At 38.8% G+C, this 19034-nt stretch overlaps 2 protein-coding genes across 3 annotated transcripts; one reads left to right on the forward strand and one right to left on the reverse strand.

The window, feature by feature from the left end:
* Positions 1 to 12: 12 nt before the first annotated feature.
* pidd1 (p53-induced death domain protein 1) lies at positions 13 to 8967 on the reverse strand. Of its 2 annotated transcripts, none has more exons than XR_003049828.1 (16): positions 7849 to 8967; positions 6946 to 7359; positions 6526 to 6678; positions 6385 to 6433; positions 6026 to 6227; positions 5660 to 5809; positions 5360 to 5533; positions 5125 to 5272; positions 4627 to 4762; positions 4390 to 4540; positions 4156 to 4279; positions 3690 to 3805; positions 3224 to 3331; positions 2875 to 3071; positions 1490 to 2010; positions 13 to 186 (listed from the first exon to the last, which is right to left on the reverse strand). XR_003049828.1 is itself a non-coding variant. In XM_025056056.1 (16 exons), the coding sequence occupies exons 2-16, from the start codon at positions 8489 to 8491 to the stop codon at positions 1782 to 1784; spliced, it is 2994 nt and encodes a 997-aa protein (XP_024911824.1). In that variant the 5' UTR covers positions 8492 to 8538; positions 8640 to 8792; the 3' UTR covers positions 930 to 1781. The 2 variants fall into 2 exon arrangements, 1 of the variants encoding a protein (XP_024911824.1); XM_025056056.1 differs by lacking the exon at positions 13 to 186 and having other exon boundaries at positions 930 to 2010; positions 7849 to 8538; positions 8640 to 8792.
* A 2530-nt stretch (positions 8968 to 11497) lies between these two features.
* On the forward strand, positions 11498 to 18808 carry pnpla2 (patatin-like phospholipase domain containing 2). Its single transcript, XM_008312165.3, has 9 exons — positions 11498 to 11894; positions 12376 to 12608; positions 12962 to 13027; positions 14473 to 14682; positions 14779 to 14839; positions 15566 to 15760; positions 16255 to 16387; positions 16689 to 16820; positions 17678 to 18808. The coding sequence occupies exons 1-9, from the start codon at positions 11708 to 11710 to the stop codon at positions 17994 to 17996; spliced, it is 1536 nt and encodes a 511-aa protein (XP_008310387.1). The 5' UTR covers positions 11498 to 11707; the 3' UTR covers positions 17997 to 18808.
* Positions 18809 to 19034: the final 226 nt, after the last annotated feature.

Consider the following 19034-nt stretch of genomic DNA (forward strand, 5'->3'; position numbering starts at 1 on the left):
TCGAGTTGGTAGGGGGAAAAAAACACAGAAGTGAAAAAGCAAAACAGAGACCTCAAGTGGAATATAGTGGAACTGCAGTACCATTATTAATAAGCGTAAGTGTAGAGGTGGGGACTAGAGTTCTGACGTCACAGTGACGCTTTTTCTCAACCCGCTGACCTTGAATATACAGCGAGGGATGATGCTCTGTGTATCATTTAGCACAACACAACATGTCTTCATGCAACAATCAGATGTAGCCATGAAAATAACATAAAAGACCTCTAATGTAGCTCGAAATTGAATTCCCACTTTTAAGGTACAATGTGTAGGATTTTTACAGGAATATCAGAACATATAGTCCTGAAAGGTCATGTTGTGGTTGAATTGTCTAATGAAAGAACCGGCCGCAAGAGCATAATTTAAATCTGCTCTAAAATTATTACAATGCAACAAGAAGGCTTTATCTCTGTAATATATTCAATAATCTTTCTATAACTTCCTGGAAATGTCCATCAAGGCTTTACTATGTACTTCCTTATTAGAGATATAATGGCACTTAAGACCTTATCAGTTTTTGCTATTAGATTTTAAAATAACTGTTTACAAAAGCTAATTTTTGGTTGTCCTATACATGTTTCTTTGTTGTGTGTTTTTATTTAGTTTAGTTTTTTTTAATTTATATCTGTTTGAAGATTATGCATTTATTTAAATATTTTTTGTTGTATGCACCTATGCCTAGAAGTGGGTTTATGTGTGAAATATACTCCGCAGTAGAACTTTACAAAAATCAATTGCTTAGTTATTACAGACACAAACTGGAGAAGTCCCTCGGAAAGGGCAAAGGTCAAATCCCCTTGGTTTTCTACACTGTCACTCCAACAACATGTCACCATAAATCTGACGTTGTTAAATTAATTTACACAACAAATAATGATTCATTAGCAGTAATTCCATTATATTTTATTAAGACCCATTGCAGTATAAAGACTGCAAATTACACACATATTTGTACATAGTGCAAAAATAATAACAAAAGAAATCGACTCAGTATTTTCACATCACATTTGCTCAGTAGAACCATTAAATATTTCATGTCAATTTGGCAATAATAAAATCCTTTGTCGCTGAGTTGGCACCTGAGGTTCACGTGTTGCTGGGCGACCAAAGGCACTCGGAGAAATAATTGTAACAACAAAAACATATTTCTCCTACTTCCATCATTCACACTCACATTTACCAGGCATCACCTGCTGCCTGTTATCTCTACTAAACTGTGCAGTTGACATTTTATTTCATCATATTCATTGGATAAAACATCTGAATAATTAACATTGTTCTGTTAATATTATTTAACAAAATATTTCAGTTAAGAATAACATTATTATTGATCGTGTTTTAAATACCATGTCACAGTGATGGTCGTCTAATACAAAGGTCACTGACTCAAAGCCTAAAATGCTGATAAAAGTGGTTTGTAAAGTTAAAATTGTAACCATTGTCAACTTACCAGCGTCAGTTTTAATTTGGCGGAATAACTCATTTCTCTCAGCTCCTGCCACAGAGAGGCAGCTACAGTTTGGTCCTGTTCTCTGACACCGAGGCCGTGTTGACAGTGTAAAGTGAGGAAACAAAGTCACAGGCTATTGTCCTTTGATGTTGGTCCAGGTAATATAAAAGCTACAGGCAACTGGTAGCTGGCTAACACAACTGTCTATTCCAAGCCAAATGTTATGCCAGCAGCATGAGATGATGAGACAGCAGCAGGTCACTGAAGTGGAAAACCAGCCATCTGTACCTGGCTATGGCTCATCAAGGGAGGGGCTCTCTGCCTCCAGGCCGAGCCTCTGCAGATTGGCTGAGTACTTTCTCCTTCCTATACTGACTATATCCTCAATCTCATCTGCTATGTCTTTCCTCCCACTCTGTATCATAGCAGCCACCAACTCTGAAACAGCACCAGGTCCTGCAGTCCTTTGCGCCCGGGCCCAGAGGAACAGCATGTCCAGCACCGCTGCTCCCAGATCGTCCCTAGGGAAAAAAAAAAAAATCTCGTCAATTTTTCATGTATCACTTACTTAAAGTGTAAAAACAAAACAAATCGATAAAATGTTTTCTCTTCGACTTTCATGGACGTAAACAATGCGTTTTCCCTTCGACTTTCATGGACGTAAACAATGCCGAATTTGTCCTTCATTTCACTGATGATTAATGAGAGTTTTTTTCCCCCAGTGGCAGAGGGAGGAGGTGGAACAGCTGAGCATCAATCTGTGCATAATCTCCTGCAGGTTCCCAGATGGCTGAGTGAAGGCTGACACCACAGATTAAAACAATCAAAATTCTCCACCACTCCTCTCCCACTGCGGCCTTTTCCTTGCATATCTCCCTCCCTGTGGATCCACGAGAGGCTTTGACTATGCAAACACACACTCATTACATCATCCACTCATGCAAACCCCCTCTGCTGCACTTCTCTCTTCAGACCACACCAGAGAGCCACGTTCTACGGCAACAACTGTTGCTGATTGATGAAATGCAGTGTAGACATTTGGTTCCTTTAAAAAAATACTCTTTAAAAATCATACAGAAGTCTTTCAATTCAGATTGTTTTTGTGTGAATGTGGGGATTATGATTATGGAGTGTGTACAGGGAGGAAGAGCGACTACAGATCCCTGTAGATAGCTGACATTATTCCTTTTTAAATATATTTTTTATGCTTGAGGATTTAAATTTGTAGTTAAAATTCATGTTTAAATTTGTCAACCACATAAAGAAAGGCCAATATTCATGTACTAGAGACAGAGTGGTGAAGAATTTTGTTTGAATTCTTAACTAAAAACTTAAAAAATAAACCGACGCATATCGTTGGTGAACTTGAACTCCAAAGGACACACCTGTGTTTGTACTGGATGCGATCCAACTCCTGGTAGCTCAAGCCAAGGTTGATACCAATGTTACGCCAGTCTTTTCCGATCTGAAGAGAGATGGACAGCAGGTTGGCTTCTGTCAGATACCCGCTCTCAGGGTCACCCAGATTCAGAGGAGGATGTTGGAGCTCATCCAGAATGTAAGTGTTGTCCGAGTTCAAAGCCTTCAACAGAAACAAAATTATTTCTAAAATAAATACATGAAACTCATTGAGCAATGATCTGCGAATTTCTAAAGAACACAAGAAACAAAATTAGTTTTAAAATAAATACATTGAGCAATGATCTGCGAATTTCTAAATATGTCGACACTGACAGGAAGTCTTAGTGGCAGAGTAGCAAGCCACTGGCTGTCGTTTCCTTTCCTCTTTTTCACAACATCCTCTGGCAAATGGTTAGGGATTTCCCCTCTATAAAAAGACACCTGTAAAAACAAAAGAGAGACAAATGCATTGGTAGATCAAATTTGATGCTCCTGGTGATGCTCCTGGGATATGTACTTGATTAAAAAGTACTGAATGAACAGAATATGTAGTTTAATAAAGCTGGAGTCGGAGCCATTATTGATCAAGGTATAAAAATCACTTTAGAGAACACTGTATACGGAATACTGTGGAATGAACAGAAGACCAAAATCCATAAATATGCAATGCTTTAATGTAGATCTTTGAAAAAAAAAAAGCCAACAGTTTCTGTTTTAAAACTCAACTGACATAATCATGTAAGAACAGCAGTGTTCTTAGTTTCAGGTCAGAACACACATTAAAAGAAGTGCGTCTTACCTGTCCCCTCACTGGTCCCTTCTGTCCCTCTGCTGGACAGATGTACACCTCCTTCAAGTTTTTCAGACTGGAGTAAAACACAAAACACAGGCGTCCTTGCACGCAGTCCGGCCTGTCTGAAGACAGAAGCACCAGGAAACACAAAATAATATAATATGACATTAATTTTACTGCGTTCGTGCATTTTTTTTGTAGTTGACTAAGCACGAGGCTGAAGCTAATTCTACACCTTAGCTGCAAAATACACGGTTGTCATTTTTTTTACTCTATAAAAGCATCTGAATATAAAAAAAAAAACAAGGATGGACACCAAATGACACGTTAAAAATAATTCACGTTTCCTACTAATAGAATAAAGCATTTATCGAAGAGCAAGTCAATCGGTTGTGGAGTTTAACAGAAATATATTTGTGAAAAATGGAAAAAAAAATAAAGATTCTTAAAAAGTTTTGAAAAAATTTCGGACCCGTGCTGATATCGAGGCCTCTTTCAAAGCCAGCAAAGAACTGTTCTCCTTCTAGTAGGTCACACAGATCTGAAGGCTGAGGTCCGTCATACTGTTCTGACAGAGAGTGAATCCTGCTTTCAACCTGGGGAGAAAACGAAAAACCATGAAATTGACACCACAGAAATGTAAGAATGTCTCTCCATTACTCATTTAAATTCAATGTATTTTCAAGTGTGCATACGTATATTTGACCTTGTTACAGGGTAAACACTGTAGCAGAACTTGTGACAGGTCAGTCCTTCGCTGTAGCACCAGGAACTGGACTCTAAACTGTTTTAGTCTTTGGTAGACCTTCCGGGCCACTCCACTGACATACTGCTGTGTGGTGTACCACAGCCAGTACCTGTGGAGGTTGACAGAAAACCGCGTTGGTGCTGTGCAAACCAACGATTACGAAGAACTGTCCGAGGCTGTCGGACTGAAACTCACCAGGAGAAATGGTTGACGTAGAAAACAGCGTACAAATGGGTGAGCTGGAGAGACACCTGTGAGGTGACGTCAGTCCAGGTTTGGGCGGCGGGGTCTCCGTGGAGCAGATGCAAACGCTCCATGTCGACAGTGTGGCCTACAGAGACAGCAGACATTTAAAACATGTTGACATACAGACGGTACTACGTAACTACTACATGTAGTTATATAGTACACAAAAAGCAGCGTTTGTCACAAAAAGAATTCACAGAGACAAAGCAATCTTTTTTTTTTTGCCATTTTTAACAAACGGCAAAAGGTGAAAAAATACGAAAACTAAATCTTGAGTGCAACATTTCTCATGGTTTTCATACTTCTACTCTGACACCAACTCCTTCAGCCCCTCTGCTTGATGTTTGTCACAAAGACTTTTGTTGGATTATCTCTAAAAAACATTTAAAAATCAGCTAGGACGGAATACTTGTACCATTAAAGCCCTAATATGTACAGATGATGTACCTGTGACCCCAGGGGGCAGAGGGATCTGGACCTTGACAGATTGTAAGAAATGCATGTTGGGAGTCTGAGAGAGGCAGATGAGAGGACTGACCACGGTCTGATGATCGCCACATAATGTCTGCACCTCTGACATAGACACCTCCAGCACCTGCAGAAACAGAGACCACGCAACACCTCTTAATCCATGAAAAGGAATGTACACATGATGAAGGACTGTTCCACTTGTTGTTCCAACCTGTAAAGTCACGCTGCGAGTCTCCACAGTGCAGTCTGGTGGAAAGGTCAGTTTGACTCCCGGGTCTGAGCTGGACACAAGCAGAGCTCCAGCTGGTGAAACCGAGCAACTGTCCTTCACTGGACGAGACACCGCCATAAACCAGGAGAACTGTCTCACGGAGCAGCACGCCAGCTGCATGTACACAACGGGCAAGTTTTTAAAACTTAGACGCTAGTTTTTTTTTTTTTTGTTAGTCTTGATGGAATTTTTAACTGGTATTGATTCCAACTGTACTGCTATCATCTGAAAGAGTTTTACCCTGGCAGGACGACCTCCAGGATGACTGGCATGTCCCACACTCCCCCTCCTCAGGTCGGTGGGCAGAATGCTCCAGGTTTCTCCGTCGAACCTGCGCACCACCACCTCCTTTTTTTTCTTTCGATGGTATGGCACACACACCTCCACAGCCTGTAGGGATTTTAATTTTGGAACACATTTACATCCCACACAAGCAGAAAATATCATTTCTAAAAAACAGGGATTAAAAGAGATTAAAGATTTAAACACAGAGCCAACAGCTTACAAACGCCCAGACAACAAGTTGTCACATCTTGTTTATTCTTAACATTGATTCAAGAGAGTGTGAGCCATGGACTGATGTAAATAAAAAAAAAGATATCACACTTTGAGGAACGAAACTCCATGAGGTCGAAGTTCAAGAGGACGACTCAGTAGGATCTCGTGCTCCTCCAACAACACCCACTTCCTGTCTGGTCTTTTTTCAATCCATTCCAGTCTCGTCGTCGTCGCCACACTCCCTGGGGGGAAGAGCAGCTCCGCCCCCCCAGGGAGAAACACATGACATCCAGCAGGCGAGACACAGAAACTAAAGAGCAAACAGACATATTCCTAGTCTAAGCATCGTCAATCATTAATTACTCAAATTACATCAAACAAATAAAAAAAATATTTTTTTTAGGGTGGGCATTGTACCTGTGCTGATTACAGGCCAGTTTTAATTTTTTTTAGGGTGGACATTGTACCTGTGCTGATTACAGGCCAGGTGTAACTCTGGAACTGTTACTGGTTGATCTGGTAGGAAAACAATAAACACAATGGGTCCAAATCTCATTATTGCTCCTCAGCCTTTTTCAGTAATTGGTTAATTAAAAAACTCCACTCACCAGGCGTAGGAGGCAGAGGTGGAGGGGTTGGAGGTTTTCCCAAAGGATTGTCACGGAGATCTATTTTCAGCAGAGGCAGATTGTTCAAACAGTCTGGGATTGTGCGTAGGTCGTTGCTGTAGACGGTAAGCTCCCTGAGTGAAAGGAGAGAGCCTGGGCAACAAAGATGGCAGCGTGGTTAGCATTTTTTAATGCTAAAATAAGCACATTTTAGTTCAGCAAAGCACTAACAAACAGCTGAATTTCACCAAAAAGAGTTTTAATTATGAAGATCAATAATATTTTCTGAGTGTAGACAGTTACCCCAGGGAGGAAGTGATGTAATGTGTTGTTATTTGTGTTGCTGAATTTCAAAAAATTCTCAACTTGGCCAGACGGTCTAAAACCCTGAGTAGAATTGGTCACATTTTGTAAACCCACCCATGGTCTCTGGGAGCTGCGTCAGCTTGTTGTAGGATACATCCAGTTCAACAAGCCCCTCCAGGGAACCAATCTCTTCAGGCAGTTGTTGGAGGAAATTATTTGAGACATTGAGAGTGCGTAGGGCTTTTAGCTGACCCAGACCAACAGGGAGAGAAACAAGCTGGTTACCCAGCACTGAGAGGTAGTTAAGAGACGTGAGCGAGTCAATGTCTGAAGGCAGGGCAGAGAGCTGGTTGTGACAGAGAAGCAAAGAGGTCAGTGAGGAAAGTTGGAGCAGACACGGTGGTAAACCAGACAACTGGTTAAAAGAGAGGTCCAGGTGAACCAGGTGAGAAAGGCAGGACAAAGTTGAAGGTAGATCGGTGAGGAGGCCGGGCAGAGGGTCTCCCCGTGAGTCATAGCAACAGTGACCTGCCATGAGGGGGAAAAAAAAGACTATTTAGGGCAATGGAGCAAAACAGTAATAGAGCACATTACATTACATCTTTGTGAATCAATTCAATGTCTGAAAAATCACATTATGCCATTGTGCATCTACAACAGATGATGCCAAGATAATAGACAAAAAAAAAGTTGGTAATATGAAACCATATTCAGTGGATATTTTTATTAGGGACAAGTAGAAGTATTATCAAAAGGCTAAAACAAGTTAATAAATTAGGCAATAATTTAATATCTTATTTTTGCCACACAATTCATTTATATCTATGCAATGTAATAATTTATATCTAGTGCAATATATGGAGTGTTATTTTATAATGGTGTATTCTATGAATGGCTTGTAACAACAACATTGAACTTTACTATACGATGAAGAAAGTGAAGTTATTGTACTTAATAAGTCATTACATTATAGCTGCTATATGTGTGTACTGAAAATATAAATTAAATGGAAAGTACCCCTGATAGTCAGCGAGCGCAGATTTGTTAGACTAGGTATGACATCCAGAGCACTGTCCAGTCCTGGTTTATCTTCAGAGCCCAACCTCAGGTACTGAAGACCACGCAGCTGACCTGGAATGGACATCCACAGCCTCGCCAGGACAGCTGCTCCTCCCTGGTAAACATCCAGGGTCAGTCTGGTGTCAGTCAACACAGCTGAGACATCCACATAGGGAGGCAGGGGTGGAGATAGAGACACGCTTGAAGAAGAGGAGGAAGAGGATGAAACTCCACTAAAGCAAAGTGTGGATGAAGCAGAAGAAAGGCTGGAAATTGAGCGACCACAGGTGTCAGTGAGACTGATGGGAGAGGACGAAGATGGAGGAGCTGAACTATAATCCGTCTCCAGATCCAGGAGCTCTCCTTGGCCTGCAGACTGCAAGTTACATCTTTCAGACCATCTCCTGAATTTCTCGTCATTCAGAAGACTAAGTCCACTCCTAAGCCTCGCAGCCAAAGTGTCAACACAAGTCTCTGGAAGTTGAGTTTGGGGTGTTGCCACCTCCTCATCCTCTGGCCTGTCTCTCTTATTGGCATAGTTGTCTGTCTGGTTGTCATCCTCTCCACTAGGAGATGTTCCTTTAGCCCAGCTTCTTTCCATAGATGCCACTGTTTTTGAGTTTTTCCAGTTTTTTTCTCATGGTGCGTCTGTAATAATAGTCATAACAATATACTTTCACTGTCATAACACTAGCTTACTAGAGCCAACTAACGACACAACCTGGCTTCAAACGTCAAAAAACACTTACATATCCGGCCTTGGTGATTTTAAAGCTGTTAAAATAAATTACAACACAAGTCCCATTGGTAAAGTGCTTGATCTGTCTTTTCTCTCTTTACTTCCTCGGTGAAGGACTGTTTTTCAAGAAAGATCCACGTCATAGTTGCTCGGTTGTTTTGTTCATAGCGACAACGAGTTTTAGGAGGGCGGAGTAGTATGCGTTTAGAAACTTGACAGGCCCCGCCTAGCCGGCTGCTGCTGTATTTAACAACAAGCGCCTCTTAGTTGACGCCGCCAAAATTTCAATTTAGGGCGGGACCATTGAAGATTGCTGCTGCCAGTTTCCAACCACTTGATGGTGGTGTTTTATCGCAATACTTTAATATAAAGGAAGATTTTTATGTAAAACTGATTTTGCATTAATTTCATTTAAAAAAAAAAAGTATTTGTGCTGTTCTACACTGCGACAATCTTTTTTTTTTTAATGTATTTGTGCTGTTCTACACTGCGATTTTTTAAATGTATTTGTGCTGTTCTACACTGCGACAAAACCAACTTTAATCCCGAGGGATTAATGACGTTCTATCTCCCCAAACAACAGGGCTATAATATAAAGGTAAAGTCGTTTTAAAGACATAGATGACATAATCTGTTCACATCTTTTGTTGACAATTATCTAACCTGTCCAGCAGCACAAGATGTTCAAAGATCTGCAAAAGAAGTCTTTCCAGGGCAGTAAAAAAATGCTAAAGAACACATTGAGCACATATGTCATGAAACAGAGAGAACATGACAGATTAGTGATAGATAAGTGACCCATTAGTGAACTAAAACTGATACAAGAGTACAAGAAGAAAACTTATCAGGGAGTATTCTAGGAAGTCTAGCACGTCCTCGAAGTAACAGCAACATACGTACATATATACATAGGTATGTTCAGCGTAAATGACAGTTACAATTCTAAAATTAAACATTACAGTGTTTTTGTGTATTTATTTGTTGTAAAACAGTATGTGGAATAGCATTGTCTATGTTGGTGGATGGATGGATGTCATCCGTCAGAGGCTAAAGATAAAACATTGCGAAACATTCTAGAAGAAAACAAGTCAAAATATGTGTATAATGACTCAAGAATAAACCAAGCCAAGATTATTTTAAAACACTTAACCCAGTTGGATACTGTACACTGATGATGCAAGTTTCCAAGTATGTTTGTAGTACATTCAGAAAAAGTTTTTATTTTCCTCACGGGATAATAAAGTACTTTTCTCTCTGTTCTTTTTAAAGTGGGTAACAACAGGCTTGTACAAATGTATTTTGCTCAGGTGACTATTTTACAGGATGTGGATGAGAATACAAAATAAATAGTTTGTGGAGTATTGTTATCAGAACTGAACATGACCTCAAGAACTTTAAACTTATTTACAAGGGTCCTCTACACTACATGGCACTATTTGTGGCCAATTCTAAGAGCATAATAGACAACAGTATTTACAAGGGTCCTCTATTTGTAGCCAATTCTAAGAGCATAATAGACAACAATTTAGAACACTCGTAAATAATGGATCTCATTAACAGAACCTGGACCAGGGCCAAAACAACGTCACAATTTGTGGTCTAATTCTGTGAACCGATGATTCATTTGAATCAAAACATGTTTTTGTAAAGGTTAAATGTTTTACACGTGGGTGATTCTCTCTTCAGCAGTTTTTCAAAGGTTCAGATTGCCTCACGGCATGACTTCACAAACAAGCGATAACAAGTGAAAGATGTGAACTGCATGAAAAGATAAAAGCAAGATTAGTTTAATTCTGATAAACCTCTAGAACAAAATCCTCGAGCCCGTCCCTCATAGAACATGAGGTCATTTTGAAAGTCTCAATTCAGCTTAGTTTGACTTTTTGAGGTCCAAACAGGGAGATAACCTGATGTGGGTCAGCTGAATCAGCTGCTTGCAAACAAGTATAGACTATTTGCATCCAGAAACTTTGCTGTTTTCATAGGAAATCAGTCAGGTCAGCTTGACTTATTTCTTTATTTGATTTATTCCTTCTTTCACTTCTCCATTCTTTCTTCCCATCCCTTTTTATACCTTTATTCCCTCCCTTTTCTTTGTTTGTTTCTACTTTCTTTGTTCCAATCGTCTCTTCTTTCATTTAACTGAATAAAAAGGACTGAAGTGGAACAGATAAACGAAGAGCTCTGTTCACAATTAAGCAAAAAAAAGAACCATGTTTGATAATACAAGACCTCCAGGCAATGAAAAATTAGAATAAAGTACGTCATCTGCTGTTAAAAAAAATTACAAGGAGAGACTAAGAAAAAGGGAAAAACAAATATAAATCCGATAAAATCCTAAAAGTGACCGGCGAAATTATATTTGTCAGAACTTGGTGAAGTCCTTTACAGTTAGGACTGTCTATGTTTAACATACACACAGCTGAAGTACCTTTGACTCTTTTGACGTATATATATATATATAGCAGCATTATGATGGCGTTATATATAGACGTAAGTAGTATGGTCGAAGGCAGTTTAAAATTTTGTTTCGAACAGAGAACCTTCCGCGTGTTAGGCGAATGTGATAACCACTGTTGCACCGAACCTTGACATATGGCGAGTCCTCCGTCCTGAATTCACCCGTGTTCCAGAGGTCCCTGTCCTGATTGGTTGTAGTTACTGTATTTCATTTTGATTGGCTACACAAATCATCGCTGTTCATTCTGATTGGTTTAGCCTGTGTCACCTGTACCCTTCTCTATATATACACGTCAGATTCCTATGTCCAACAACAATTTGGAACGGTACAATATGTTCTAGTGCTGCACTGTTTACATATACTTGTCTACCAGTTATCTTGAGCACTCGGTCTTCGGCCAGCGACAGTTATCTTGAGCACTCGGTCTTCGGCTGTTCGCCGCGCTGCTAAAAAATACAGGGACAGGAGTTTTGAATAGAGTTTACACGTGATAGGAAAGGACGTTACATAAAATGTCAGCTTTGAAACTTAGCTCTTAGTTCGGCTTTTGTTTTGTCATCGTGAATGTTACTGCCTCATTAGCATCATTTGCACCGTTTCTGCGGACTATCAGTGGCATGTTTCCGTTAGACTCGCCGTGGAACATCTCTTTTGCGGGATGTGGCTTCCTGGGAATCTACCACGTCGGTGTGGCCAGCTGTCTGTTGGAACAAGCCCCGTTTCTGGTTCACAACGCCCGACACATTTATGGAGCGTCCGCCGGAGCTCTCACCGCCACGGCTCTGGTCACTGGAGTTTCGCTAGGTTTGTGCCATGTATTGAAGGAAGTTGCCTGTGGGTGTAAATGTTAATTGGCAACAGTACTAGCATTAGTGGCTATATATTAGTAATAACAGTATTTTCACCCGTAATTTCCGAATGTATTTATATGTCTAAATGTTTTATGTCAATGTTTTTTAAAACATGACAAAGTTCAATACTTTTTTATTCTCCCTACAGGGGGAGCTATATACATAATACAATTAAAACGTTCTATTCTACAGTTATTTCTTAATCATTTTAAACAACACTTACTACTTTTATTTTTGCAAAATTCAAATGATATCTGGTTTTCTGAAGAGAAAACTATTTAGGCTCTTTTGTCTCTTGTCATCTTCTATTATTCTTTTTTTTATTAATTAGTAAATGATCATAATTGTTTGGTTGTTGGTTGTTATTCAGTAGACTGAGCTCTGAGGGAGTTTTTAGGTGTTGAACCTGTGACCCCTTTGTGATGTTTCAACAGGAGAGACTGGTACAGGTATCATTGATGTTGCTAAAGAAGCAAGAAAGCGATTCCTCGGCCCCATGCATCCATCCTTCAACCTGGTGAAGATTGAGCGCCACATGCTGCGTCGGACTCTGCCAGATGATTGTCACCAGAGAGCCAATGGACGTTTAGGAATCTCTCTGACCAGAGTGACAGATGGAGAAAATGTTCTGGTGTCTCATTTTAACAACAAGGAGGAGCTGGTGCAGGTCTGTCTATAATTTACATGTTGTAATAAACAGAATAATAAGCTTATTTTGGTCAATATTTATAAACGGAAGAATCCAGAAAGTTTGCTTTATTATTATAATATCACATTTTAATTATAAGCACCTTTCAGAACTTTTGAGCTTCATAGAACATAGCAGCTAGTAGTCCTGAGACCCATGTAAACAGGCGGGCAGGTGGTGTGGAGAGGAGAGTGGTGAAGGAAGGAACAGGGGAAGGTGCTTAAAGAAGGTCATATCAATATGGAGGAGCATTTCGATATAGATGGTTGCCAATTTCATGTCTTGTGTATTATACGGAATATATTTGTATATATTTTTTTTTTTCTAATTAGGCATGTGTCTGCAGTGCCTACATCCCAGTGTACTGTGGTATAATACCTCCTACCCTGCAAGGAGTGGTGAGTATGGCTTAACAGCTAAAAAGTCTGCAATGTTTTGACATTTGTATTGACATTGTTGACATTTAATAGTCATCCTGCATTTTTAAATCTGTTCTTAAAGGATCAGGGTGTTTGTTCCTAATAGCACCTGTGAAAAGGTCACTGTAAATGTCTAGAATACAAATCAGAAAAAATGTGACGTATGCGGGAATTTCTTCACTCATTTCAAATAGGTCAAATTTTCAACACTGCTGAGGCCACACACACACACACACAGTATGTTGTAATTGACGTCATCTGAATTGTCAGCCACTGCTAGTTGAATCAACTGCAAATATCTGTGCAAAGGTTGACTGTATTTATTACCAAGTGGGCCATTATCTGTCTTTATAGCTCAGTCACTTAACGTTTATTGTTGAAAATAAATTCGTCATCATTTAGAGAATGCTTTCACTTGCGTTCTCAGCCGAATCGATCAGGAGAAAAAAATTGTCACTTGTCGCAGTAAACTAAAATGAACACCGACGTAGTAGAGTCTATGTTTTGTTTTTTGTAAGACAGAAAAATGACAAAAAACAAACCCTTCTTCTTCTCTGGCTAGGGAACTGAAATTTGTCTTCTTTTCTGGACATGTTTCTAGAACAAAGGTTTTCTGGGCAATATTATTGGGCAACAGAAACATTTACCCCACCCCTGTGGGGCCTCTCTGATAGCTCATGTGGTCTTGTGTGTACTTAGCACCGACTGTTTATAGTGACAGGTCCACACTGGGCCACATTGGCCTCTTATTTTAGGGTTGTTCTGTGCTTTTGTGTCATCAGTGGCTTAAATTCACAGAAAGTGATGTCACCCTTCTTATATTGACACGGTGTTTGCTGCCGAGCCGTGGGTTAAAAGTTCAGGAGCTGCAATAAAAACAATCAGTGCGATGTGGGAGAGAACGACATGATGTCACAACAATACATAAGTCTAAAGAATTCTTTATTGACAAAGAGAGTGTGAAGTATATTTATTGATGTCCTGTTGTGACTACAATGTTACAGCTTCCCTTTAACTATCAGTTCCATTTTCTCAAGGCTTATTTTTATTCCTGATTTGTTATATTCCAGCATGATATATATATATATATCAGGTGCGATATTTTAATTTGATTAAATTGAAAAATTTGATTGATTGATCTAGGATTACTCAAGCTTTTTTATATTGTGTATTTTGATATTAAATTTAAATAATTATTTTTTAAAAACACCTGTTCCGGTCTCTCATCCTTTCTTGACACTATCATGTCCTCTTGGTTTTGGTTTTCTAAATCCCCCTACAGGAATGATTAAAGTTTTGAACATTTGAGTTTCCTTCATGTCATTAATAATGATAATAGTTGAAACATTCACTTTTTACTGTTCAGCTAAAGGCTACATATAAGTCACCTTGATGGCCAAGGGTACTTTCTTTTTCTCTTTAAGCGATACGTTGACGGAGGAATCTCAGACAACCTGCCTCAGTACGAGCTGAAGAACACCATCACCGTGTCTCCGTTCTGTGGAGAGAGCGACATCTGTCCCAGAGACTCCTCCACCAACATACATGAGCTCAGATTCACCAACACCAGCATCCAGTTCACTCTCACCAACCTGTACAGAGTCTCCAGAGCACTGTTCCCTCCAGACCCCATGGTAGGTCACTTGATTACGTCACACATAGTTAAGGACATGTTCCAACAAGAGTGGCCCACGTACATGATTAAAAGTTCTTGTTTTCTTTGAACGCAGGTAATGAATTTGATGTGTAAACAGGGGTACGAAGATGGCCTGTACTTCCTAAAGAAAAATGGTAAGAGTCTCAACGTCACTATCAGAACATGATAACTTATCACTTGTGTTTCCCGGGTCAACAGATCAGTAAATCAATAAAGATTAATCCTGTTTCACCCTGTTCTTACTTCAGTTTGGAGATTTGGGCTTTGACTCATTTTCATTATTGGATTTTTCTTCTAATTCAAAACTCAAAAGTTCTAACTGAATCACGCTTCTCTTTTCTATGGTATTTTAAAAAACTACTAAAGTAATGTACATTAACTAACAAAATAGAATATACTGTACAAATATGGAAAACTTCATTGTAACTAAGGACAGTAAAAACACAGCCCTGATTAAAGGCATAGTTCACAATGGCTAATCAATTCATTAGCATTAAAGCTAGCATTAAAAAAAACACACAAAAGTAAAATTAATAAAATACAATTAAAATAGTGCACAACATTTGGTGTATTTGCCTAAAATGTCTCCATTGTTTTTCTTTTTAATTATTGTTTACAACATATCAATAGTTAAATGAGTTTGTTTGTTTGTTGTCCAGAATATTAACCTACCAAATTTAATCAGTTTACTGCAGTAGAACTGGAGAACAATGACTGATATTGAATTTGTTATATTGATATTGAAACTGTTAGATACAGACATTTAGAAAATGTCATCAGTCCATTCCGATCCACAGCCACTGACCTCTAATTTAATGTTAGAGTAAATTTTTTTTCTTCTTTTTTTTCTCTTTTTTAAGGATTACTTCATTTTAATGGACCTCTCACTGACCGGCCGCTGCTTTGTCACGGAGAACAAGAGGAAGAGACGGTTGATGGTGGGGATCATTGTGAGGAGGAAACCATGAACAAGACGGAAAATACAACGACGGATCAGAATACTGCATCGCTGGAGGAACATTTATTTGAACACCTTTCACCAAACCTGCACAAAGGTTTAGTTCAGTTTATTTCTACTATACGTTTGCAGTAGGGGTTTAGAGCTGAGGTTAAAAAGCTTGTAGAGCAGTTAGTGGAGAAAACAGATGACAGAAAATTTATAGCATTTAAAACTTATAGTAAACTTATAATTCAATGTAGGTATGTAATTTTTAATGTTTTTTTTTTAACATAAACCAACCAACACAATCCCAACTTGGTTCATTATTACACCATACTTGAACACAGAAGTTGCCTCAGTCATAGTTTACTTCATTGATTGTACCATAGCAGCTGCTGTGAACTATTTCCTCTTTGCCCGTTGAAAAGTACCTTTCTGTGGTACCATAAAGAACACTCTGTAATGTACTCAAGAAACTCTGACCACTTTCCTGAGAAAATGAATTTGACATGTAGAGATATAATTAATCTGCTGTTGAGTTCAAGAATATTTTTTTTCTGGGTTGAACAGTCATTCGTTATGGTAACATCCTGTAAACTTCCTTTGTAGTTCTGCTCGAGGCCTGCATGGAGAGGAGGAGCCTGGTGCAGTCGCTTAGCAACCTGCTTCCAGTCAGGATGGCCTCGGTCCTGATGCTTCCGTACACTCTCCCTCTGGAATCTGCTGTGTCTATGGCTGTCAGGTAATGCCATTATTCCTTGGTAGAACAGTTTATATCAAGACAGGAGTGTCAAACATACGGCCCACGGGCCAAAATCGGCCTGCTTGGGGTTTCAATCCAGTCCACTCGATTAATTTAAAAAAATAAAAAATACACAAACACTTATGATATAGTATTATATTTTATTGCATTTTAGATTTTATTTTTTCAATACAGTGAATCAGACTAAATTCACTATTTGCAGACAACACATTTATGCGACATAAAATATCATCTGAGCTCCTGTGATGAAAGACAAACACCTTTGTCTGTCAATGTGTAGACTTCTGGAGTGGCTGCCAGATGTTCAGGAGGATGTCGGATGGATGCGAGATCAGATATTAAAGATCTTGCTCTATGGACTACGCCAGGCCTCCAGTAGAGTGTCTCAGCATGCATCGGTGGAGATGAAATGGTAGGAATCAATGTTTTCTGGATGTCTTCAGAGAGTACTGACACCAACTGTCGGTAGATGTGTTTGCAGATGATTGCCTCATGTTCACACCCAGGCACATGTATTCTTCCAAATTGTTTAGTATGGGGTTGTGGCTAATAATCAGTTTCCTAGAGAATTTTCTGTTTTCTAAATTTATTACAGTACAACACAGTACTAGTTTTATCATTATTTAGTTTGACTTGATCTTGTGCTTTGCTGTAAATGGGATCAACATTTTTGAAAAGTACCTTGTTTTATTGTACATATGTGATTAATACTATAATATATACAAACATTTATAAATATGAGTGATTAATAGACTTACCTTCACCAAGAGTTTCATTACAGGTTTATGTTAAAGGCTAAAAATAAAGGCTAAAAAACATGACCTTTGACCAGTTTAAAAACAATAATAATTGTTTGTTAGATTTATTGCTGAATGATGATTTGAATGATGATTTATTTCACCACTGCAGTGAAAGTGATGTGAAACTGAATTGTTTGTCATTGTGACACAGCACACCACTGCACACACAACGAAATGTGACCTCTACTTTTAACCCATCACCAAAGTGAACAGTGGGCAGCTTTAAGCAGTGTGTGGGGACAATACCATCCTCACAGCACCTCAGGTGGCAACTTGGCAGCTGGTGGACTCAAACCTGAAACCTTCCGGACCCAAGTCCACTTCCTTAAGCACTAAGCCACCACTTATATACACATTTTATTGTTTATGTTCTATAGATATATCCTAAACCAAACACTTAAAAAAACATAATTCTAATAGTGTTTCTGTAAGGTTTACCTAAACATTCACTATGTGCCGCTGCATTTAGGTTTTCCTGTAAAATGGAGCTGCGCTACAACCAGACTCTTCCATCAACCTTCAGTTCCACCAGCCTGTTTCCCTCCTGGGCGATAAAGAGAAGTTCCTCGGTCCAAGATATGTTCATGCGCCTCGACCAGTACAGGACACAGCTGCTGACTGGCAGAATATGTCTAAACATGGACCTTCAGAGCTACTGGAATAATGGAGCCATGTCGCAAAGTACAAGTGACCCCTCCATCATGTCTACAGAGGGTCTCACCATGCACACAGCTAGTTTTAGTGTCCAGTCTGCTGCGGACACCGAAGACACCATCAACTCCTGTTAAGAGTGTTTGAAACTCTAAATCTATCATTAGAAGTGGTACGCTGATCATTATTTTATATAGTATACTAAAATATGGTATTAATTTACCATAGGTAATTATGTATACTTTTATTTTTACTTTTTGAATGGTAATGAACCTTTGAGTAAGTATTTTTTTCTCTTAGAATGAGCTTATGAGCTCATGGACTCTTAAGTCGTGTACAAACATGAATTCCAGGTTTTGACGACAAAGGTCCACTTCATACAAAATACCAGCGTGAATGTTTTAGGAGGAATGTTGTCAGACCTGTAGTTAAACTGTTTCTGTTTCACTGTGGTGATGGACCTTAAAGGAAGAAACATTATGTAACAGAAGTATTCAATGCAAATGTCAATGCAATTCACAAAATCAACACTGTTTTTATGTTTAGATCGTGTTGAGACAACAAGCTATAAGCCACTCAAATACAATGTCACACAACTGGATTCCTTCATCGTAGAAACGTGTTTCTATCATCTCAATTTAATCTTTAAGTTACTGCGCTTTTAGTTTTGAAACAAAATGATGCTCTGTACATTTTACTGGATGAAAACAAAATCATAAACCAGAAATCTTGAAATGAATCTGTTTTAACTGCACCTTTTATTTGTATTTCAACTGTGAAGTTTTATCGTTTATCATGCACTTCTGCTACAGGAAACTTTTAATGATGAAGCTCTAACCTGTGCCTTTTACTTATGTAAAAATATTGCTTAATTAATAAAAATATTGTCAAATAAATCTCTGGAAATTTTTCAATGTATAATTGCTCAATAAATATGTGTCCACCTGCAGTTGGAGTTTTTTGTTTGGTTTTTTTACATGGAAATTAGGCCATATTATTTTCTTCACACAGGAAAACGGTGGCAAAATGTTCTCTCCATGCTAGTTAATCATAATATTAGCTATGCAAAATTTAATTTTTTTTCTGAGAACATTGTCCTTATACGTAAACGTGTACTTTAGAAAAATGTTATTGTATTGAAACATGGATGTCTCGTGACATCATTTTGAAACTCA

The sequence above is a fragment of the Cynoglossus semilaevis genome, chromosome 6 (assembly GCF_000523025.1).
Source record: "Cynoglossus semilaevis isolate Cse_v1.0 chromosome 6, Cse_v1.0, whole genome shotgun sequence".
Lineage (NCBI taxonomy): Eukaryota > Metazoa > Chordata > Actinopteri > Pleuronectiformes > Cynoglossidae > Cynoglossus > Cynoglossus semilaevis.